This window comes from Canis aureus, chromosome 28 (genome assembly GCF_053574225.1).
Source record: "Canis aureus isolate CA01 chromosome 28, VMU_Caureus_v.1.0, whole genome shotgun sequence".
Lineage (NCBI taxonomy): Eukaryota > Metazoa > Chordata > Mammalia > Carnivora > Canidae > Canis > Canis aureus.
The window spans coordinates 19,827,848-19,854,096 of record NC_135638.1 but is presented as its reverse complement, the minus strand read 5'-3'; the positions used below and the strand labels follow the sequence as shown (position 1 = coordinate 19,854,096).

At 34.8% G+C, this 26,249-nt stretch overlaps 1 protein-coding gene across 12 annotated transcripts in view; it reads right to left on the bottom strand.

Annotated features, from left to right (window-relative positions):
- STAU2 (staufen double-stranded RNA binding protein 2) overlaps positions 1-26,249 on the bottom strand; it is a 297,993-nt gene that overhangs the window by 54,665 nt on the left and 217,079 nt on the right. The window contains exon 12 of one of the 12 annotated variants that reach the window (XM_077876552.1): positions 18,931-18,957. The exons of the other annotated variants lie outside the window; for them this stretch is intronic. Coding sequence (XP_077732678.1) covers positions 18,946-18,957 — 12 coding nt within the window. The 3' untranslated portion in view covers positions 18,931-18,945. Of the gene's footprint in view, positions 1-18,930; positions 18,958-26,249 lie in introns of those variants that run through there. 12 annotated transcript variants of the gene reach the window in all.

Here is a 26,249-nt window from a genome sequence, read left to right as displayed (position 1 = left end):
CATATATTTTGAAGTTTGTTAACACATGCAAAAACATTTGGGATTGTGTCCTCTTGATGAATCATTCTCTTTATTATTGCAAAATGATCTTCTTTATCCTTGTTAACATTCTTTACTCTAAAATCTACTCTCTCTCATATTAATAAAGCCACTTCAGCTTTCACTTTTCTTTGGATATCTTTGAATGCAAAGAACAGCCTTGAATACAGAACAATTGTCTCTATAAAATGTCTGACACAAATCATAATAGCAATACATTAACAAGTACTGAGTGTCTAAAATGATGACCCCTAGAGCACGGCAGTGTGATTTCTCAGACTGACAGCTTCAGCATCAGTTGGGAACTTGATAGAAATTCTAATTATCAATCTCTACTCCAGACCCCCTGAATCAGACTCTCTGGAATGGGTCCCAGGAATCTGTGTTCTAACAACTACACCTGGGAATTTTGAGGCATATCAAAATTTGAGAGTCAACTTCTAGCTTCTGATTCTAGGAATAAGTATTTGGATCAAAGTAAGCCAAAAAATACCTTTTGGGGGGCGAACCAAATAAAAACTCTAGCTAGAAGGGTATTTCTGCAACTCTACACTTATATGATGTTGCCCTAGCCAAAGGCCCATTTTTGTGAAAGTTAGTTATACAATAATACTCCTAATCAAAGTGTAACAACAGATTTAGGATACCAAAAACCTAAAATTCATTTTAAATAGAATTGTATTTCAGGAATGGGGGAAGTACACCATTTTGAGTTTTTAGCTATGATTTCTTAAAAGTAGGAAATACTCTTTGTGGAAAGATTATAATGAATTTTCATTGCACGTGGCTACTGAGTCTTAGGGATGACTCAAAGCTGGGTATGGCTAAAAAAATTCTCTCCTCTTAAAACAACTGTGTATTCCTTTAAGTCTAGTACAATACATGGGTCACTTATTTTCTCAGTGAAGTTTCCCTACAGTGTAGTTAGTCTGTATATATAGTAATCTCTTGAGTGTGATCCCACACTGGTGGATTCTTCTTCCTTTTATTTAAATATACTTATATACCTGGAGAGGCTTTCCCCTCCTCTCCTCTGCTGTAGGTGGTCTTCTCAGGTGTGGGGCTACACTCAGTTCTTCATATGTATTATCTCATCTAATCCCCACTACAACCCTGCCAGTAGGTATTACATTATTCATCAGAGATAGGCAGAGCAACTGGCCTGTGGTCAAACTGCTGGGGAGTCTGTGTATGACCTGGCATTTTACTCCCAGACTTCAAATCCTGGAGAATTCCCACTGGGGCCACCACCATAGCTACAAGTTATGACTACAGAACATAAAGAATACAGAAAAGGAAAAGGCTCATGACCTTAGAAAAAGGTCTTTCTTTTTAAAACTTAATAGACATTTAAACAGTAAACAAAATGGTTTATTTCAGCATACATGACATATTTCTTGGTATGAAGTGAATCCAAAGAAAGGAGAAGAAAGTCCTTATCTTGGCATTTTGTAAATTGACTATATGCAAACATACACCCTCACACAAACACCCTAAGCCAAAGAAGCTCAGAAGTCGTTTCAGCATATTGCCTTTCATTTCATACAGACTGGACTACATATTTGTATTAAATATTCTTAAGTTTTGTTTTTAACAGAAGTCTTTTATTTGAGCTACAAGCTACACATACTACTTAAAAATTTTGTTTCACAGAAAGAACAAGAATCACTAGTTGTGGTATAGAAATTTCATCATACAGTAATACTTGGGTACAAGCAATAATTACATATTTTATGTATAACTTATAAATTGATTTGAACCACTCACTTAAATAAAACTTAAGAATTTCATTTTCAGAATCACAGGAAGAAATTAGGTTCAGATTAAAGTGTGGATGCTATTTACCCAATTGGGATGGCTTAACTGGTGGCTTTCTCTACAAAGAATGGTAAACAGAGCTCCCATACCTCTTCTAATTTCCTTGTATCAGAACCAAAAATAATATTTAATATTTGCTTTGTACCTTACACAAGAAATTGAAAAAACAAAACAAAACAACCCATGCACAGAGTAGTCAGTGGTCAACAAAAGAAACTGAAAGCCTAAAACAAAAGACACTTTGGAGGGTAGAGCAGTTGGTCTTTCCCCTTTGTTCTCTATTTCTCATAGCACAAAAATGGAGGTATAGGAAAAGTGTTTTCAACATGCGATAAAAGGTTTAAAAGAATTACTGGTTTGAAGGAATTTTAACAACATGACATTAAGGAGAGCAGAGGCCATAAAATAAAACCAAAAAGTCTGTCCAGAAGAACTTGAAGAAATCAGGAGAAAAACAAAAACAAAACCGAAAAATGCTCACAAATTGTCTGGATGGTCATGAGCAATCATTGACTTAGTCTGTTATAATTTCAAATGAACTCCTCCTAAAATATGTGATTTATATGTGACCATTTACACAGCAGCTCTTATCTATGATTTCAAAGGTGATCAGTTCAAAGCTTAATGAATTTTCTTGATATTGAATTTTTAAGCCTTTGAAATCTTATATTTCAGTAATGTACTATTAACTTAACATTTAAGCAAAGCGGTATGATCTAGAGAAAATTCAATCTCTTCTGATGATTAAATTTCAGTAATTGAACATAAAAACATTTGGAAAAGGGCTGTATAAATGAACTGTCAGCATATATTACAACATTACAATGTTGCTTAGGTAAGAAAATGCTCCTTGAAGAAGTTGGCACAATGATCAGCCAATTGGAAAAACAGAGGAAGTAAGCTATCACTGAAATAACGAGGAGGAATTCCATTAAGGCTCCAGGCCAGGTATGTGAAGGAGGTGTGATTGATATGCAGGACTTTGAGATTAACTGTGTGGGACATGCTGAGGCCATGCCTACATGCATTGAACATAATGCTATATTTGGTATCAGAGTTTGACTGAAGTGGTGTTTACAGAGTCATTGCTCTTACTGGCTCTTTTCTCTTAAATGCTGAGGATTTTGTTTCAGCCGTGGCGTCAGCAAGGGAGCATTTTCATGAGGAAAAGAAAAATATAGTCATGGCCAGAGTTACTTTCATATTAAGATGTGATTAGTGTTCACTTTTAGTGTCAACAACAATTTAAAATGCTACATTTCATACAAAGACAGGGATGACAATGGCCATGAGCTCATCAAGTCCCTATGTTCCTATCAGAAGATCCCTTGGGGTACTGCTAATAAATGGTAAGATTTTAGAAGCCAGCAGGATGACATGATATAAAAACAATTTTAAAAATTTGATATTTATGAGCATGGGAATATGGAAGAAGTCATTGTTTTGAAGCTGCTTCTAGAATTGCTACAGAGCATTGGAATCTAGCTCAAGTTAACAGAACATCCTTGAAATATTCAAAGACAAGAGTTAGTTCTGAGTGTATATTTCTAGTTCAAGTGACCATACGATGGAATAGAGGTTAGCTGGATTGATTTGAATATTCTGTCTTTAAAATCTCCTTTCTGGAATAGACAAGTAAGGCACTAGAAACCTAGCCCAGCAGAACCTTGTTAATGGATGGCTTGTTATTGTATAAAATCCCAATACAGTGAGGGTTAAATGATGTTTTGCCAAATCCACCTAGCGCTTGCAATAAAAATGTATGTAATATCTTAGTTTGCAAAGTGGATGATACTCCTGTTTATCAACACCCAAGTTATAGAACATTAGAAGAAATGACCAATCTGGAATTCCTAGTTCTGCTACCGGCCCCCTGTGTCACCCTGGTAAATCACTCAATTCTCTGTGGCAATTAAACATTTAAAAACTAGGCACACTGGAGGTTAGTTTTAATTACCTGCAAAGTTTTCTGTCATAAAATAAGGATTGGCAACTGGCCCTGACAGAAGTAAAAAAAAATAACCTAAAGGTATTTACTTTTTGCATACCTTATTCATTATTTAGTAATTTTACATCATAATTACACATCATCCTTCTTCAGAGACCAAAATCAGATAGACACATTCTAATCTCATGGGCAAAAGGAAGAAGCACGGCGGGCAAGCACTCAGAATAGTCCCTATTACCTGAATTCACGATGCAATCCTCTACACCAGCAACTGGGATTACAGGCAAATTTTTAAATGTTGCTTTGTTTTGCTTATCCTTTTGGAGAACTATATCCCCATGCACTTAAAATTATAATTTGTTCTAAAGTTATCAATCAATTTAATGTGACTTATAGCCATTGACTATCTTCTAGGCACAATTCCCTGTACTTAAAAGATGATGCTCCACCCTCAAGGAGTTTACAATCCAATTACCAACGGCTCTGGGAAAGAAGTGCAAAGGACAGGAAGGTTCAATGAAGAGAAAGATCTGAAAAAGCCTAGAGAATTAAAAGACATGTTTCTGGATAAAGGTGACCTCTGCAATGAGATTCAAGAAGTAACAGAACCATGTAAATGAAAGATAGGGAGAAGGCTGGCTAAAATGTAGAAAAGGCAAGAAAAAAATAGTCAGAAAAGCACAAGGAAAATTAGGTGGTTTGGCCAAAACCAAAGTTGCATGTGGGATAGTGAGAGGAGAGGCTATCAAGGAGATTGGGGAATAAACAACATTTAGGAACTTGGATTCCTTTTTTAAAAGAGATTTTTTTTTTAAGATTTTATTTATTTATTCATGAGAGACACAGAGAGAAGGCAGAGGGAGACATAGGCAGAGGGAGAAGCAGGCTCCAGGCAGGGAGCCCCATGTGGGGCTCGGGCCTGGAACTCCAGGATCATGATCTGAGCCAAAGGCAGATGCTCAACCGCTGAGCCACCCAGATGTCCCTTTTCCCAGATTCTTCTTTTATGGAGTCTGGACAGAGGGAAAAATTGGAGGCCAGGAATCTTCCTATAGACAACTAGCCTGAAACTATGTCAATTAAGTACAGATACACTGTCTTCTTTTACTGGTTTGGGAGCTCAGTGGGCACAGGAATTATGTGTTGTAGCTTCTGAATCTCCAGAGCCTGCCATTAGCAAATAACCATATTCTTACTGAATATGTAAGTAAATGAACAAATAACTAAATTGATTAATTAAAGGTAGATGTGAAAATTTTATTTTCACTATTGATAATAGAAAATCCTTTTCCTATCAATTTTTCCCTAAAAATATCTGTTCTTCATATCTGCTTTTAAAAGGGTTGCTTTATATTAGGAATGCAACAAAATCTCTTATAATGTTCACAGAAAACCATATTAACTATTCTAGAATTTTCCCTTCTCATTGGCCATTGAATTCTTGGAACTGGTGGAGGTGATAAATGCAATAAGCTCTTCTCCTCCTACCTATGGCATTATTTAAGCAAGTAAGTATTTTAAGGAAGCTATGGTTTGAGCACACTCTTGTTCATCAGGCTGCCAAGGCTATCTGTAGGTCAGTTAGGGAAATGATGCAAAGAATTTCCTTCTGAAAGGATTCTCCAGAAATTACTTCTGGGAAGGAACTTGGGGTTCAGTGTCCATTATTAACTCTGGTGAGTGGTAGGAGTGGAGAGGCTGGTAAATGGAAGAGAGGAAATCTGGTGTTTCCTCTCCAAACTAAAAACCTCTAATCATCACTGGACATTAATAAAGAGGTGAAGAGACGACTTGTGAATTTTCTGTAATAATAGACGAAGCTCCCAAACACAGCAGTGATTATGGATGAAGAATGTACCTTTCTCCCCTTTCACATAAACACTCAGGAGTGCCTTTCTATTTGATAAAGAGGGTGATAGGAGATCTTCTGATTTGTTTGTTTGCTTAGTGTCCAACTCCTGCCTTATCCTGCTATACTCTGCAACTCGAAAAAGAACACTTTTCCTGCAAACTGCCCACATAAGGCACATCTTGAGAGCTTTAAGTGTATCTATACAAGACAATATTGTGGTAGTATTATCAATGTTGAACAGTGGTTTAAATAATCCCAGATCAAATTAGCTTGATTCAGATCAAGAATTGATACTGCAAAAGAAAATAAAAACTTGGGATCCAAGAGAGAAGAGGTTAAGCTTCATTTCAAAAACAGAATATAAGTTTATATTAGATACAACCTATATATAACTTACAAATTAATGGCATGCTTTGTAATGAATCATAACCTACATTAACTGATTGTATTGAAATATTTGGAAAAACTGGTGATTCTGAAATACAAAATTTTCTTACATAATTTGGTTAAAAACTCAGTTTAATATAAACAAAAACCATTTTGAATGGTTCAAATATTTAATCCATGCAAAATAGTTTCAGTTTTGTGTCATACAGCCTGTATGCAGTAAATGTTAGGAAATCTTGGTTTGAATGAATGAAATTTTACCATAATTACTTTTTTGTCCTTTGAAAGCATAACAGGGTAATATAAGTGTACTCTTCCATGGAATATAAATTTTTAAATTACTTTTACTTATAAATATAATTTCAAATTCCAAATAAAATGATGGAACTAAAATCAGAAAACTATATATACACTTTTGAATTTTATATATATACATATGTGTATATATATGTTTATATATATATAGTATTTTTACAGTGCTTTTGATATCATCAGTTGTGAATATTTGAAGGTAAAAAATGTTCACATTTCCTATTGAGAAAACCAAATTTATCAGAAAATAGCTTTTGATTACAAAGAACCCAGCATTTATGTCTCTGATAGCCCAAGGAAATAAAGCTATAGTAAATTGTTCCAAAGCAAAAGTAAATGACCACTCAATTAAGCTAGAACTTTAAAAATCACCTTGAGGTTAAATTAAAAAGTAATATGAGGAAAAAGGCAATTAAAGATCAGTCTTTTAAATTTGAGTTCTCCTCACTGACAATGAAAGATTTAGTTACTTAAAATGTTTTTCGCTATTTCATATATTAAATGCTTTTAACAGTATTTCATCTCTCAACAGAGGAAATAAGGAATGTTCTTTTTAAAAAAAGGCTATACCAGGCTATCAAAATCTTTGCTAAGAAAAATAAACTAATCAAGATTGATCTCCTGGGTTTCTCAGAAGTTCACTAATTCCAAATGTTCACATAAGTTTCAAAAGGGAAGAAAATTTTAAAACTTCCCTATAATAAAATGCTTAAAAACTTGTTTGAGGAACACTGGAATTGATAATAGTCTTGTTTTATAAAATGCATTTAACTACAATTAAAATAGGTATTGATCTATTTTCTTTTCTGGAAGATCTAAGCTTCTGTTCTCTATTACTAAGAAGTATGGATCATTTTTGTCTACCAATTCTTAAGGGATTTTCTAGAATAGTTTTCAAGAAAAGGCTGAGTGTGCTTTGGCAATACTTTGGCAGATGGGAGTGTTTTTTCAATTTTTGTTTTGTTTTGTTTTAAACCTAACAGCAGAGTAACTACTAAATATGTCTACAAAGCAAATGCAAGGGAGACTTCCTTTACATTTAAGCATACTGACAAGTTATTTCTTTTTCAAGAGGTCTTTAATATTAGTCAATGAGAAGGTAAGTGAAAAATGGTAAAAAATACTAATCACATTACTGAAAAAAGATTGGCTATTTCCCTTTGTTTTAAAATTCTCTTCCAACTTCTTTTAAAATCCACCAAAAGACAGTTTGCTACAAATGTCCAGAAATGGGATGAATAAATAATTAAGTACAAAGGAGGCCTAATCTAATGTACCATTGTCTGCCAGTTAATCTCTCCTGGTTTAACAATCTGAGTTTAACTACTTCATGATGAATGAAGGGTGCAAATGACTTGAGTGTTTCAGCCCATAAAACAGGCTTAGGGAAATAAAAGTTGCAAATTTGATCGCCAGCCTTAGATTGGCCATCATTGGCAATATAGCTATGGTTTTAACAGAGACTAAGAGTTTTAAAGGAATTATCTAAGTGTAATATTAGGTAATGAAATGCCAATAATTTACATTTAAAGTACCATTTACCCTAAAGCAGCCTACTATATGCAAGATGTGCCGTTACATAACTGAAATTTGGCTAGCTCTGAACTGAAAGGTGGCAAGCTAATTGTCAGAGGACCCACGGAGGCTAAGAGTTTTATAGACTCAGTTTTACAGAAAGTTTCTTGAGAGCATTAACATGCAGTCCCATTAAGCAAAAAAAAAAAAAAAAAGACTCCAGTTGTTAACAGCAGTAGGTCTATTATTCAAGAAGAAATACATTTCACGAGATTCATTATGAAGGGAGGGGGACCCTTTTTGCCATTCTGCATATAAAGTCTTCTCAAAAAGACATCTGCAGTTTAAAAAAAATTCCATCTACTTTTACTACTACAACCTTTGTTAATTTTCTACAGTTCTCTGCTCTGACTTAAAAGTCATTTCCTTAAGAAAACAGATGACAGACAAGTTGAGTGACTGATTATATTGTGCCATCACTTTGTTTTTCTCAGAGGCCTCGGTTTAAGAGGATGGATGTTAGTGTAAATGACAGAAAGGGGAGCTTCGCATAAGATTTCACTTCTGTTCAAAGACAAGCTAATGTAACCTCACTGCGGTGCAATCAACTTGACAAATGGACACCGTGCAACCCTCTGCCTCCCACTGAAACCCGAGAGGCTGATTTACACAATATTCTCCCTGTAGACGGAAAAAGACTTCATGCTGCTAGGCTGTATAATGGGTTGATCTGATAATTCCTTGCATGTAATGAAATTTGATAATATGGAGGTGAAATGCATCTCGAAGAATGAAGCAAGTTAATGAACTTATAAAACTACACTTAAGTCTTTTAAAATCTGAACAAACAGAAAAAGGGACTCAGCTCAAACTACATTGAGAAAATGTAGCAGTTCTCATGCTTCACTCTGCAATCACTTAAAGATATATGGCTTTTACTTACAATGAACAAAAGATCCTAGCTTTAAGGAATACAGCACTATTTAAACAATTCAATATAATCTGTAGACTTCGCTGTGCCTTATCTTTACCATCAGACTCTGTTGGCCTCTGGTCTTTACCTCAAGAATTTTACATTACTTTATTCTGTTGAATTATTTCCCTAGAAGCTTAATATTTTTCCTTTTAAAGTGGCAAATATCTTAAAGAATTTATAAATACTGTCATGCAAAATTGATAAATAGTTCATCTGGAGATTCAAACATATCCTAAACTGGCTATGGACACAAAAATCAGAAAAATCAGGGCTTCATAAGGAATATAAACTTCTGCTTAAAAGTCATAGTATGAATCCCTACTTTTTCAAAGTATAAATGTTTAGATAAATGATTTAAGAAAGAAATACATGGTATGGTATATTTTTGTAGGCAAGGCTGATTTCGAATCCTCTGTAGTAAAACTGTCTATTGGTATTAATGCTTGCAAATAAATACCATGAATGTAAACTGCAATCAGAAGCAGTTTTAACACATGTAAATGTTGAATGAGGTAGAATTTTAGTCTTATGTTTACTTTGCTGTTGTCACAAATAAAAAAAGCACTTATGAAAACATTTCATGCTGAAGTGAATGGATTTCAACAGCTGCTGATTTGGTGACATGGAGAACCCCAGTGGAGACATCCTGCTGAATTAACGTTTTGGAAATGTTAAAAAGAAACTTCAAACAGACCTCGTTTAGCAGGCGGTCAAAGATTTTGCTCAGTGGGGATCATGTGAAGGCTAGCAGAGCAGTCACTCAGCCATGAATCAGACTTGTCAATAGTTGCCTATTTTCTCAACAGGTGACTCAAAAAGGCACACAGTCTACTTCCCCTCACATTTCTGTGTGTACTCGCACAGAAAAAAAAAACTATCCTAGACTTCTCTGGCAGTATTTAGGAGGCACAGCACGCATGGTTGGGAAAATTGCGATTGAAGGGGTTCAGATATGTATGTTTTTTAAAAAGTTATACTTTCATTCTTTTCTCACCAATAAAAAATTTGCTAAGCCATATTTAAAATCTACTGGTTTTCAAGCAAACTTTCATCCTAAATTAGAAATCTGGAACAGATTCGATCAGAGTTACAGAACAGCAAGAAATCTTAGAGATACTCCAAATCAAACTCTCATTTTACAGTTGAGGAAACTGAGGCCCACAAAGACCTAGTAGAGATTTAAGTAATTTGCCAAAGATCACATATTTATTGATCAATGTGTTAGACAAAATGTCTATCTTCTGACTTCCCAGTTCAATATGCGTTACACTTGTCCTTAAGAAATAAATCAGAACTAGGCTTCATTTTGCATTGTAAAAATACTAAAGGAAAAACACCATTAAGCCCAGCAAGATCTCATGGTTCAGTGTTTTTCTGACTTGGCATGTTTTAATTTTTTTTCTTTAAAATTGCCAGACAGAGATAGAGTTAGTGGAAAATTCTTTCCCCACACCCCAAGAAGTGGGGGTGGAGCAGGGAGGCGGGGGTGGGTGAAAAGAGGTCCAGTACCAAGCTTTGTTTTCAACTCTCAACATTTAAGAGTTTAGTACAAATACAGAGTACAAAAATAATACAGCATTTCATTGTTACTGATTCAGATTGGCATTGTAAACTGTGCGATACAAGCTACTATTATGTCAGAAAATTACCAGGTATCCATTAAATGAGCCCAGACTACTTTCTATTGTTCAAGGATTTTTAGTTGTTTTTGAAAGCCTAAGTACAGAGTTCAGTGAGAGTTCTCAGAGGTGACTCCAGAATCATAGCCGTGCTCATTAGTTTAGTCAACCTCACCTACTGCTCCCTTCGACACACAGCCATTACCAGCTGATGCTAAAATGGAATCTGAGGCTTAGTCAATCACCTCATACTGGCAAGATGTTTCCCAGAAAAGTACCCTGTTGAAAATACTTCCTACATTTAATTCAGAGATAAAAATTAGTAAGAAACTTAAGTGAATGCCAGTCCCATAAACATATACACACAACCATATACATAAACCTCTCAGGGCCCAAGCTCATCAGTTCCTGTTATTGAAATTTACCTTTTAGAAGTTTAACTCTTTGTATGGTAAAAGAACATAGTACTCTAGTGCAAAGGCTGATGGGAGTGTAAAAGGCAGACAGGGTTTTTACATCAAAATGAAAAATGTCCTCATTCTTTGACCCAGAATTCCCACATACAGAAATTAACCCCAAGGAGATAATTCAACAAGTGGAGAAAGATATATGTGCAAGGAATTTTCATGGCAGTGTTTTTTATGGTTCTACAAAGTTGGAAATTAAATTTAATTAAAATTGAATTAGGTTGGCAAGAAAATAAAGATATATATGTGTGCATATATATATGCATATATGCAGCTGTTAAAAATGGTCATTTACTCAATATAAAGCTACAGTAATATTAGTATAAGGACTGACAAATGGATTAGAACAAAATAGCCAAGAAATAGACCCACACTCACTTGGTCATTTAATTTTCAACAAAACACCAAAATCATCCAACTGTGTTAGGATTCCTAACTGAACACCACATGTGAAAATAAACAAACTAAACACCACAACTCCTTGTTCTCACCACACACAAAAATTAACTTTAGGTCTATTGTAGACCTAAATGTAAAGACTATAAAACTTCTGGTGAAAACAAAGGAGAATATCTTCATGTGTCAGAAATAGACAAAAGTTTCTTAAAAAGATAAGTTATCATAAAATAAAAAACCATAAATTTGACTTGCTCAAAATTTAAAACTTCTCATAAAAATACACTGATCAGATGAATAAGGTAGCCATAGACTAAGAAAGACTATTTTCTATATATATATATATATATATATATATATATATATGAACTGGTATCTAGGATATATAAAGAACTCCTATAACTTGATAATGAAAAGACAACCTACTTAAATATGGGCAAAAATTTGAACAGATTCTTCACAAAGTAAGATATATGAATGGCCATGAAACACATAAAAAAAGTACTCAATATCATTTACCGTCAAGGAATAACAAAACCATAATGAGATACCATTACACACCCACCAGAATGGCTAAAATTAAAAGGACAGCACCAAATGTGGGCAAGGATGTGCAACAAATGGACCTCTCATACATCATTGGTGGGACTATTGAATAGTGTCTTACATAAAACCTATACCTACTCTATGACCCAGCAATTCCACTCTAAGGGATTGATCCAAGAGAAATGAAAACATGTCCACAATCGAGCCCCAAGTCTGGCTCCATGAGCTCAGCACAGTCTGCTCAAGATTCTCTCCTTGTCCTTCTGTCCCTCCCCCACTGCTCAATAAATAAATAAATACATACATACATACATACATACATACGTACATACATAAATAAGTAAATATTTTAAAAAATTACTGGGATGGGGATGGACATCTACTTCATTCTTTGAAATGCATCCCCCACCCAGATTAATAGAGATGCTGAAATAGGGAGATATGTGATGAAGTAAATACAGTAGCCAGAATGCAGCTGATTTACAAGGAGCATGTATAATTTTTCAATGTAACATTTTCCTGAACTGACATTTTACCTCTTTAACAGATACTTCATTCATCTTTGTATACAATGAAGTTTAACCTTACCTAAAAGATGAAAGGATTGAATGATTTTCACGGCCATCTATGGCAAATGTCAAAAGAAGATAGAAAATACAACTAGTTCAGTTTGGTCAATTTGAATATCAAAATCTGTCACCTTTTGGAACAATATGAACAATGCAGCTATAGTCATGCCACCCTGTATTAAAAATCTCTGACAGGGGGATCCCTGGGTGGCTCAGTGGTTTAGCGCGTGCCTTCGGCCCAGGGCGTGATCCTGGAGTCCCAGGATTGAGTCCCCTGTCAGGTTCCCTGCATGGAGCCTGCTTCTCCCTCTGCCTGTGTCTCTGCCTGTCTCTCTCTCTCTCTCTCTCTCTCTGTGTGTCTCATTAATAAATAAAATCTTTAAAAAAAATCTCTGACATGTCTCAGAGCAAAGAATCTTTCTAAAATGATCTAGAATAACAATAAACTGTAAACCACTTATACTTTAACTAGAAATATAAAGATTACTGAGAAATAGTGTTATCTTAAATTTCAATGGAAAGATTTGTCAACAGATAACATTTTGAATTTTGTAGACTGCTGATTCATATGCATGGAGTAAGAAAAGCAATGTTTTTCCAATCATGTTGCACCAAAAATGGAGATAAACCACAAGATATTGTAGAACCCTCTGGGGTCATGTATAATAAGAACATTTAAAAACCTAAACTGTGGGCAGCCTGGGTGGCTCAGTGGTTTAGCACCACCTTCAGCCCAGGGTGTGATCCTGGAGACCTGGGATCGAGTCCTGGAAACTGGGGATCGAGTCCCATGTCAGGCTCCCTGCATGGAGCCTGCTTCTCCCTCTGCCTGTGTCTCTGCCTCTCTCTTTCTGTGTCTCATGAATAAATAAATAAAATCTTTAAAAAAAAACCCAAAACCAAAAAACACCTAAACTGTGTTCCTATTTCTAAATTAATGTATTTTATTGGTAAAAAGAAGAGTTTACACTCTTACTTGTTGGGTATGATTTTTTATTGGCAATTGAAATATAAAGCTACTTTGTATCACATTATGGGATGTTTGGGTATGACCCAAAATACCATGCAAGGAAACTGATCTAATAGAAGTGTACTGGTCTCTTTAGAGATTTCAAGTGCCAAATATGTATAAAATTTGATGATATATAGAAGAATATATTTATGGCATTCAATAACTTACAGATACTATATTAAGTGTGCTGCTTAATATAAAAACCACATAATAGAGAAGGATTTCTTCATTTTGCTACATGTAAACAATGTGCTTTCTCCTCTCAGTTATATAAATACTTAGCATCATAGATCAATAAAGTAAAAGTATTGTGTCATTTAACTGGAATTGAGAATTTTTTAATGGTCAAAATGTTAAGTTTATCTTAAGCATTTACATTTTTCTTCTGATGAGTTATTTTAAAAAGCATATTATGAGTAACTTTACCAACTGATTTCTTTTCTTATCTAATGTCTTCTCGATTTAATGTCATATTATAGTCTTTCAGTTGTCAAGTAAAATGTCAATAAAAATTGATACTTTCTTCATTACTTAATTTACTAACATTTAAAGACAGTGTCTCTTAAAGTAAATCATAAGCAACCAGGGGGAATAATTTCCAAAGCTCAATATAAATGTGTATAGTTAAGATTAATTCTTGGGTTTATCTAATGAAAAATGTGACTATAAAATAACAATGATTAAAATATTTCAGAAATTATGTATACAAATGAGTACTGTCTTATTAATATTCATCTGGGAAATCAACAATTAATAAAGTGTGGAATTCCATTTTGGAACTGTCTTTCACAAGACTGTGTGAATGTGTGTGTCTTCTCTGCCTCTCTCTTCTCTCTCTCACACACACACACACAAAGTTGCCTTCTTTTATGACCACAATTTCAGACACAATGCTACTTAGCTTATATATGACTTACAGTTATTTCTAGGAATCAAAGCCACCACAAAAAGTGATAAAGTTGCTACCAAAAGAATGTTTGGAAAATTCTGAAGACATTTCTGAAAGTGGAAACTTAAATATATCACTAAAATAAACATACATTGCCTCCCAAGATGCTAACATGGCCACTTTGGAGGAACCAGTACTTAGACGTATACACTCTGGAATGTGTGTGTCTCTGTGTTTAACTGCTGTATTTGAAAGAAGTAAGCTAGAATGGAAAGAACTGTGTCGGTATCAGAAAGCCTGGGTTTGAGTTTCAGCTCTGGCGTTCATAAGCTGTGCAAGTTTGGGTAATCCTTTCACCTTTTTGAGTTTCAATTTCCTCATCTTTAAAATAAGAGTTGATCTAAACCAGCACAGTCCAACAGAAATATAATGTGGGCTACATATGTAATTTTTACAGCTACATTTAAAAGTAAAGAGAAACAGATGAAATTAATTTTAATAATTTTTTATTTAATGCAATATATGCCAAATATTATCATTTCAATATTTAATCAATAAAATCATTAATGAGATCCTATACTTTAGTGGAGGGGTATTAAGTCTTTGAAATCTGTGTATATTTTGTACCTACAGCATGTATCCAGTTTGGACTAGACACCTTTCAAGTGCTCAGTAGCTACATGCGGCTAATGGTTAACATACTGGACAGCAGAGATCCAGACAGTTGCTAAGAGTTCTTTCAGTTTTAAAAACTCTACTACTATTTAAAAGCTCTACTATTACTCTATTGTCAAAATTAATATATTAATAGAAATCACATAAAATTCAGCCAAGGATATGAAAATTATAGATTCAATGCTTCCATGAGAGGTCTACTTTCATCAGGAAAGATTTGTTACTTTCCTATCTTATTGGGCATTTTTAAACTGGGGATGATTTCTCCTAACACTTAACAATCATTAAGAAGTAAGGAACTGGCAACTATTTCCTGAATTCAATCCCAAAGGGTGGATTAATTACTCTATTAAAGTGGTTTATGTCTATTAAATAATCGCCAAGTCCCCATTTCATATTATATGATGCAGATTTGACCTACATCTGAAGCTTAGGTCTTTACGTAATCCTAAGAATCATAGGACTGTTTTCAAATGAATAAACATTCAAAGTTACTCCTACAGTGACTAAGTCTATTTAATTTCTGCTTTGTTTCCTTTAGTCTAAATGAAATGAAAAGTCTAAATGATATGAAATAGTTTTTATATTAGTGAACCACACCATAAGCAACTCAATGTTTAATAACAGATATCATTATCAATTCATGGCAGCCTATTACTGGGAAAGGCCATGCTCATTAAACAGGTGATGATAGATTCTAACAGAGAAAAATGGATAAACCATTAGCTGTTGCACACCTTAGTAATTTAAAGACTGGGGTAGAACCTGCTTGCATCACAGGACAACTTTTCAATGATCAATTATACTTGTGACAGACTCCTGCAAGTTATTTATCTCCAGGTACAATTGTACATCATCTCAATTAGCTTATGAGTTTGCTATACCAAACTTTACAAAAATTATATAAAGGTATTGTTTGATATTACTGTAATCTTTGAAACCTTCTTTTTCCCCTCAGATTTATAAAAATAATAGCACACTCAAGTGTTTTTGTATCATTATAAACCATTGTATAACAGAAATCTTATTTTAAAAATAATTAACATTTCACATGCTTTGTCAAAATACAAGAAGCGTTTCTGAAAATCTCTAAAATGTATTTCAACATTATATATAGTGAAAGCTGATATTAATTCTTATTTAGAGGGGGCAACATAACAACATATTTGATCCCTTAATAATTAGCATAACATATGCTAACACAACATATGTTGTGTTTGTAAATTTGCCTCTCAGATAAAATCATGTTATTTGAAGTCAACTTTCTACCTGATTTGTATTACTTAAGGAGAATTCAGCAGAGCCACTGTGATACATACTACTGTCTTGTTTCTGAAGAAAAATGTAAACATTTATTACAGAAGCCAGTGGAGAGTAATAAAGGTAAATTCAGGGAGACTCTTAATGTTATGTGGCCTATACCTAGTGGACTGCCTGGCACTTTGGAGTTGTTCAATGTTTGTTGTATGAATGGCCATAGAAGACATACACTGTACAATATATGTGTGTAAATGCTGTGGCTGCATTCATTCTATAAATAAATACACACACAATACATATGTTATGTAGATACGTGTATTTTTTTTTAACTAAAGAAACCTGTTAGTAAAAAGTTATAATTTGATTTTGAAGTCGGAATCTTAGTTCTCCATTTGGGTGACTTCAAAACCCAAATCTTGAGGTGTCTGGCTGGCTCTGTCAGTGGACTGTGTGGTTCTGGATCTTGGGATTATGGCTTCAAGGCCCCCAAATGAGTGTAGGGATTAGTTAAAAATAAAATCTTTTTAAAAATTTTCAAATCTTTCTCCTGCTTTCATTCATTATGCACTGCATTCATTCATCAAGTATTTATGTCACCAGCATTATGAAAGGCATGGGACTGATACAAAAAGAATAAATATGTCATGAAAACAAACAGACCAATAATTATGAAAACAAAGGAATTGCTATTTGGGGAGATTAAGAAACTTGCCCAAGGTAACCCAGACCGTTGAGCACAAGAACCACGTGTCAAATCTCAACCTATATGTCCTCCAACTATCCCAGGAAACATAAGCCTAGAGCTGGTTAGAGAATGTGATGGTCAACTTTATGTGTCAACTTGGTTGGACTGTGGTGCCCAGTTGCTTGGCCAAATACCAGCTCAGATGTTGCTATAAGGGTATTTTGTAAATTTAATTGATGTTTATAAATCAACTGACTTTAAGCAAAGGGGAATATCCTTGATAATGTGGGTGGGCCTTATCCAACCAGTTGAACATCTTACAAGCAAACTAAAGTTTCCCAGAGAAGGAATTCTGCCTCAAGACCATAACACAGAAATCCTGCTTGAATTTCCATACTGCCAGTTGCCCTATAAATTTCATACTAAAGATCGTAACAACTCTGCCCATGTTTCCAGCTTGCTAATCTGCACTATAGATTTTAGACATCTCAGCCCTCAGGATAAAACTTAGGTACAGCAGCATGTAAGGGGCCCCCAGAAGACAAGATGTCAAAAGAAAAAGATTAAATCAAGGCAGAAGAGGGTTTCACAAAGGAGGGAAGCAATAAGGCAATAAAGGTCAACTAGCATGAGGGATGAGTTTAGGCCCTGGTATTTGGCAATTATTAGCACAATGGTGACCATGGCCAGGGCAACTATAGTGTGATTAGGATACAAATCATACTGTATTCCTTTGCACTATATACCAGTAAGTAAGAGACGAGTAAGTGGAAATAGTTTGGCAATACAGAAAAAGAAGAAAATAATATAATAGCTCAGAAAGGAAGGTATAACGGAGGGGGAAGACTTTAGAATGAAGGGGATATTTGTTAGTTGAGGGAGAGAAGACATTAGAGAAGAAGATACAGGCAGATGGCAACTGTTGGGAAACAAAGTCCTAGAAGAGCAGAATATCCCAGAAGATGGACTCTAGACCACAGAGGTAGGGGTAACTTTAATCAGAAGTGTAATACCTCTTAGTCCAAGGCAAGTAGTGTTTAGGTAAAGGAGGTGGTCTTTTGAATTGCTCTGAAGCTGGGACTCCATGTCTTATTTTATTTATCCTTTATTTTCTCAGGGAATTTAGAGGTGAGGTTATGGTTAACAGTCATTATTGAAATATACATATATTTCAATATATATATATATATATATATAGTACTATAAGGGATTCAAAAAAAGCATGAGATCCATTCTCTGCCAGTCTACCGGTCCAGCTAATATGGCTTACTATATATTTAGTCACTAAACAAACAGTTTTAACCATTCCTAGTACTGGATTACAGAACATATTGTGGGAAACTTTTAGCCAAATATACTAATTTCTGCCAGTGATCAGTAAAAAAATATTATTGGTCCTCTGCTTTTCATCATTTGTACAAATTTTTTTAAGTAGAAGCTTGAAAACAAGATTTCCAATATATACTTTAGTTATAATTCCAATTATAAACTTTATAATAACTATTTTATAATAATTATAGTATTATGTAGTTATAATAATTATATTATGTAGTTATAATAAAGGCAATAATATAGAATTATAATATATAATATACTAATATATATAATATATAATTATAATAATAATTATATTATAACTACATAATCTTACTGGTCACAAGAACAGACCACTACAATAATATAAGATCATGATAAAATAGCACAGTATATTTTATCTTATTATGTTCAAATGTTTAGAAAACTTAAGCTTGAGACCAGTGATGTGACCAACAATTCTTTTATTCTTTTCTTTGTTTTCTTTTAAAGATTTTATTTATTTATTCGTGAGAGACCCAGAGAGAGAGGCGGAGACACAGGCAGAGGGAGAAGCAGGCTCCATGCAGGGAACCTGATGCAGGACTCGATCCCAGGACTCCAGGATCACACCCTGAGCCGAAGGCAGATGCTCAACCGCTGAGCTACCCAGGCGTCTCTCTTTTATTATTTTCTGAACTGTGAATATAAAGTGATTATACAAATGATCTGTAACATTTTTCCTTAAAATATAAAGATATTTGCGGTTTTCTCACTTCCTACTAAACTAGGAGATGGGTGGTTGGGGACTAAAATCTTTAGGTTCTCCAGTGATGCGTTAACTGAACCAAAAGGACAACTTTACTCATTTCAAAATGTTTTATTATAACAGCAATCTTCGAAGGCAAACACAAAAGATTCTACTATGCTTAGATTTTAAAACATAAATAACCAATTTAATGCATCACTAATGATGTACAATAGATGTCTTCTTGTAGTACCAATTCAAATAAGAGACTGATGTAATCTGCCGGATACTTCAAAGTAACTAATTTGATAATAAGAAAACACTCCTTTTGTGCAAACTTTCCTACTAAAAAAAAAAATGCGGAAACCTTCCCAGTTGGATATTTACTAAATAAGTGTTGAACTCTCATTAAAATGTTATTTAATAAGAGGAGAACTAAGTACTTTAGGTCTTAAAAATTTATCTTGAATAACATTACCTTTTAAGTGGAAATATAACCTAAATCCAGAAAATAGATATTAATGGCAAAGTATGACCTATTTTAGAATTGTGTATTTATATTCAATGTCTTAAAACTTTTAAATATCGATTACACTTGTTGCTATTATGTTATACATTCCATATACACACACTCCAGATGCCTTATCTACGAAAGAAGGATACTAGTACATTTAACTTCTCTATAAATCTTCCTCAGCAAATATAAGTAAAACATTTCCCAGGCTCTAAACTTCTAAAGGTAAAGGCTTAGGTCAGTTTCCTGAACAAATTCTATTATAATGTTTAACATATTTTTCTAGGGAGAGAACCTTTGACTTCTTTCTTTGTTCTCCGTTACCTATCATGGAATCCACAATTCCAGCCTAAATGGAAAAACAATATATATATGTATGTATATATATATATATAAAACCCAATGAGTATTTCCAAAAGTATGTTTAATAAGATTATTATTTCTGACCAAGGCCATTTGCAGTTTGTCTTTTGGCCCACAAATGTCAAACAAAATATAAATGTAAATAAGACGTTTTCAATTATCTGTTGTTTCTTCTCCAGGAGCAGCTAATCCTGGGAAAGTACCAATTATTCCACAAAGGAAAAAGAAAGAAGGCGTTTCCATTTCTATAGCCACTGTGGGGTGGGGTGGGTGCAGTGTCCAGAAGTGGCACACAGGACATGATTCTTCGGGTTCCTTCCAATGGTATTCAAAAGACCTGATTACCTGATTTGTGAAAAATATTTTCTTAAAATTAGAAATTATTTTCTGGCAAAGCATTCAGGGGCAGCAGAATAGCCATGATGTTGCAGTAGGATTTTCCTGCACTGCATAGTATTTTAGGATGTATGTTCCCAATTAAAGAAATAAACTGATTGATCTGAGTGATATAATAAGTTATCAAGAGGGCAGTATTATATTGTTTATGCCATAGAATTTTAGAATCAAAAAAAGATATGTCTCAAATTAATGTGCTAAATTATTTCTTGCTTAATGTAATCGTATGTGTCCTACGCCAGTCAGTACTTTAGTCATAACTGCTTTGCATATGTACAGATTTTCATGGCTTCTCACGACCCACTGGGTGGACTCCAAATTCTTTGTCTTGTCTTCCAAGACCTTCACAGTCTGATCTCTCTCTCTCTCATTCTAGTCCTTGTTCTCACAATACCTAAAGACTACAGCTGTATTTCAACCAGAGTTCTGTCCACTGAACAAGGCTCACTCCTCCCTCCCCAGAGCCTGAGCTCTTGTTAGCCCTGCAGCCAGACCAAATGCCTTTTACTAAACGCCCTTTTCTCTATTGACTAGAGGGAAATCCGGTTCATGCTTCACCTTCAACAGAGAAGGCCATCTCCTGCATAAAATTTTCTTAGCCCAAAACATCCCTGCCCTGTCCTCAAAATTCCTTAAACATTTTGCTTATATTTCTCATAGGCCAGTGATCTTTCATTTGCATTATAGATTTTCTTCTAACCATGGTAGATCACTCCTTAGGGGGAGCATCCATTTTCTACACACACATCTTCAGATCCATTGACCCATATATTGTCACACTGCCTTGTATGCGGCAGACATTCAATAAAGGTTTATTGAATGAATTAAGTTTTATGTAATCATAATCTTTTATTCTGGATTTATTCTTCCTTGAGCAGTCACTGTAGAAACCAGTGGCAAGAACTGTTACTGCCTATAATCTCCTCTCCAAAGCAAACAATAGAAATGATTAATCTCTCAATTATAAATTCAATTGGAGGTGAGACTAGAGATCAGCCTCATTCATAAAATGAGACAGTAGAAGCCCATAACAATACTGATGCCAGGGACTAGGCAATAGGCCCTGAATGATAGGTTTCCTTGTAATGGTGAAAAAGATATACTGCATATGAAAGCGTACGTGGGGGACATCATTTGGCGTAAAACAAAAATGAATACGTGGTACACCGAAGTGCTTTATAATGAAGTTTTGCTTAATATATCCCTTACTACCCTCTATAAGTGGTCAAATTTTAAAACCTCCAAATCGATGAGGCTTAAAGTCATAGCAAGGCTCATTTCCTGAGATGATACATGATTCTCTGCTCAGAGTTCTATCTTCTACATAAATTGAGAAGACTGTAATGGAAGAATGAATAAAATAGGGTTTCCTTTCATGGAACTGACCTAAACCGTGAATCACAATCTGAAAGTTACTCATCTAGAACAACAACAAAACACCCAAGCACCTTGCCTCTAGTTTCAAAAGCAACAGTGTTTCTTCTTTCTTTCTCTTCCTTTCTTTTCTTTCTTTTTTTTCTTTCTTCCTGGCACATAGAGATACTGAATAAATATTTGTTGAATGGATGAATAAATGACTGGCTGCTCTTCAATTAGACTATTAAAAAAAGAACACTTGGACAAGTGATACACCGTGGATATCTGAGCATGTACTTGAGAGGAAGAGATTTTAAAATGTGCCTTTTGGCTGAGATTTGAGCACTGTCCCCCCTAACTTTATACTGTTTCTGGTTTTGAAGGACGAGAGCTGCAGGGAAACTCTGTGACTGTCTGGTGGTTCTGGCCTGGGCTTACAAACCTGAGGGAGGGGGTCTGTTTCTTTCAGAATTAAAGCAGTCGCCTGCTACTTTTCCAAAGATATCTGGAGGCAAAAGGATAAAGTAAAACCCACATAAAAAGAAAGAAAAAATACTCCTAATAGAAGGGAAAATACTACTAATGTTAATATTAAAAAATAAAAGTGAACTAATACTTGGTGACCCTCATAAAGAAAATCTTTAAATAGCACACTTTGAACAGGCTATTTTGTCTCAGGCTATTTTGAAGTGTATTCCAAGGCCCCCAAAATTAATGAGACCTCCAGAAACCTTTCATATTCATGCAAGCCCAGAGGGGAGAGCAATCTGCAGTGATTGGTATTAGTTTAAATTAGGACTTCTGATAACTTCCTATCAGGTACTACCAGATATAGTGGCTTACAAAGTTGGTAAAATTTAGTTCAGGCTTCAATAGTATTTCTCAAAAAAATTTGGGACGAAATTGTGAGTGGCCAGGGTAATTTTCTCTTTATTATTTTATGTAAATATTTAAGTATTTTATAGTGTGTCCCCAAACTTAAGTCTTTGTTACCAAAAATCAACACAAGGTATATCTTCACCCTTCCTTCCTCTATTTTACAGGAAAGTTTAGGTACTACACAAGTGTATATTTCAACTGGATACAGTGTTTGAATTTTTCAAAATGATAGTTTTAAGGTCACATCATTTAGGAAGAAGTGACATAGGAGGGCACAAAAGTCCTGTTGTTTTCTTTCTCTCTAGCAGCTTACTTTTGCCACCTAGTGGGGGAGGCAGTTTCATAGTTGGGTTCGTGTTTTGTTTAAGACCGAAGAGCAGAAGTCAGCTTCTTACTAGAAAATGATTAAACATTTCTTTCACATCAAGGTTATCGGATGAATTTTTTTTTTATAACCTTAAGTGATTTTTTCAAACTAGCCTGGTTCCATATCTGTTGGTTTTCCTTTAAGCAGTTAGTTTTCACTACAATGATTAACCTAGATAATTGAAGGGAGGATAAATCCTTTCTGTATATATTTTTAACTTGTAACTCTGGAAAAAACCCAAAACCTCTCCTGGTTTCCAATGGTTCTGCATCCCCTTACCTTGTAGCATTTCACAAAGTGTATATTTTGGTTAATTCCTGTATTTTGTGCTTATAGGGGGATCAAATTTATACCTTTAGCCCTAATTTCTCATTGTGACTCTGACCTCAACTCTTTAGTTATCTGAGTATCACCTCTGGAACTGACATGTAAAATGTCAAAAACCTAAATCATGATCCTCCAAGAGAAGGATGAGTTTTCTTTTGAACCAGTGTGGCAGGCCTAACCAGAGCTAGAGTGTAGTCTAGGGTTAAACGTGGCAGAGATATTTTTTTTTTAAGTATGTAAAAATTAATGAAACAAGTTAAGCAAAGGAAACAATCAGAAGTCAGGATCAGTTTACTGGGCTGGGCAGGAGGAAACATGATGATCAAGAGTTAGGGTGGAGCAATAATAATTAACAGGAATTGAGGTCAGGAACATAGGAAATTTGAGGCAGGTCACAAAGCTGAAGCTAAGAAAATTGGAAATAAGAGGCAAAAGAGGTTGGAAAAAGTATCAAGCTCAAGTCCTCAGCCTTGAGGTACATACGGGGATGAAGAGGGCTGAGGACCAAGTAGAGAGTGCAATTCTTGGGCCTGGAAATGCATGATGATGTCTGGTTCTCTGTTGTAAGCTGTGTCAAAATAGGAAAAAACAAAACAAAACCCAGTCTTCACAGAGTTTGCTGGAGTTTCTTGAGGTTCCGGATCCAAATAAATGATTTCTTACCAAAATTTCCATGATCATAAATGGTTTTCTAATCCTCTTGGTCTCAGAATTTGAAGCTTGTCAGGGTGGCTTTAAACACCCTTACTGAGGTATAATTTATATACCCTAAGGTTAATCTATTGCAAATAGTTTACAAATAGTTTTAGTAAACTTAGAAAGTTGTACACAATCTAGTCTTAGAACATTTGTCACTGCAAAATTCTGTGTCCATGTGCAGTCATTCCCTCCTCCCATTCCCAGCCCAAGGCAACCACCAATCTGCTTTCTGTCTCTATAGATTATTTGTCTTTTCTGGAAACTTTATATAAACAGGATGGTACAATATGTAGTCTCTTGTGACTGGTGTCTTTCATATAGCATGTTTTTGAGGTTCTTTGTTGTAGAATATATCAGTTCATTCCTTTTTATTGCTAAATAGTATTTTATTGTGTGGATATATCATACTTTTTATCCATTCACTGGTTAGGGGGCATTCAGATTGTTTCCAGTTTTGGGCTATTATGAATATTCACATAGGAGTCTTTGTGTAAAATATGTTAATTTTTCTTGGTAGTAGATATAAAGTAGAATTGCTGGATCATGCGGTAAATTTAGCTTAAGAAGTTGCCAAATTATTTTCCAAAGTGGCCATACAATTTTACATCCCCACCTGCAATCCATGAAGGTTTCAGTTTCTCCACATCTTGTCAACATTTGTTATTTTCTACCTTTTTTAGTATAACCATCTTAGTGGGTGTGAAGTTGTATCTCATTGTGATTTTACTTTGCATTTCCCAATGGCTGACGACGTTGAGCATCTTCTTAGGTGTTTATTAGCCAATCATAACATTTTCTTTGATGAACTGTCTACTCATATCATTATCCATTTTAATTGAGTGCCTTATTATAGTGTTCATAAGAGCTCTTTGTATATTTGTAGCCACAAGAAATTTAGCAGATACATGATTTATAAAGTTTCTTCTAGTCAGTGCCTTTTCTTTTCCTTTATTTGAGAGAGAGAGAGAGAGAAAGAGAGAGAGAGAGAGAGAGAACAAGTGGGGAGGGGGCGCAGAGAAACAAACTGGCTCCCCACTGAGCAAGGAGCCCAATGAGGGGTCCAATCTCAGGACCTTGAGATCATGACTGGAGCCAAAGGCAGACGCTCAACTAACTGAGCCACCCAGGTGCCCCCTTTTCTTCTCCTGAATGGTGTCTTTTGCAGCACAAAAGTTTTACATTCTGACAAAGTCCAATTTACTAATTTCTTCTTTTATGGATTATGCTTTTGGTGCTGAACCTAAATTTTTGCCCAACCAAGGTCATGAAATTTCTCCTATGATTCTTACAGAAGTTTTAATTTTTAGGATTTGCAGTTAAGTCTATTGTAATTTTAAATTAGTTTTTGTATATGGTTAAGACTCTAAATTCATATTTTTCATATGGATATATAATTCTCCCAGTACCATGTCTTGGAAAGAAACAATGCTTTCCCACTTAATTTCCTTGGCACATTTGTGGAAAATATATTGAATTTAAATATAAAGGTTTATTTCTGGACTGTTCCATTTGATTCTGTTCCATCCACCTACATGTCTATCCTTATGCCACTAACTTGAATATGTAGTTTTATAGTAAAAATTTGAAATTGAGTAGTGTATGTCTTCCAATTTTGTTCTTCTCCTTGAAAATTGTTTGAACTGTTCTGGACCCTTTGCATTTCCATTGAATTTAAGATCAGCTTGTCAATTTCTAAAAACAAAACAAAACAAAATGAAATCCCTCCTGGGATTTTGATAGACGATGTATCGACCTTATAGGTCAATTCAAGGGACAGTGGCAACTTAACAATAATGGGTCGTCTAATCCATGAATGTTGAGTGTCTCATATATTTAGATGTTTAGCTTTTCAGTAATGTTCTGTAGCTTTCAATGTAAAAGTCTTTTTTATTTTTAAAAGATTTTATTTATTAATGAGACACACACACACACACACACAGAGAGAGAGAGAGAGAGAGAGAGAGGCAGAGACACAGGCAGAGGGAGAAGCAGGCTCCATGCAGGGAGCCCGATGTGGGACTCGATCCCGGGACTCCAGGATCATGCCCTGGGCCAAAGGCAGGTGCTAAACCGCTGAGGCACCCAGGGATCCCCTATACAACCTATACAATTGATTTTTAAATATTAAGTTGTATCCTAAAACTTTAGGAACCTGTTTTTAAGTTCTAATAGGTGTTTTTTGTATGTGTGTATATGTATTGATTTCTTAGGATTTTCCTAATACAGGAAGGATCATGTCACCTACAAATAAAGACAATTTTGTTTCTTCTATTCTAAGCTGCATGTCTTTTATTTTTTTCTTTTGCCTTTGCTACAGTCTTTAATTATATTAGTCAATTATT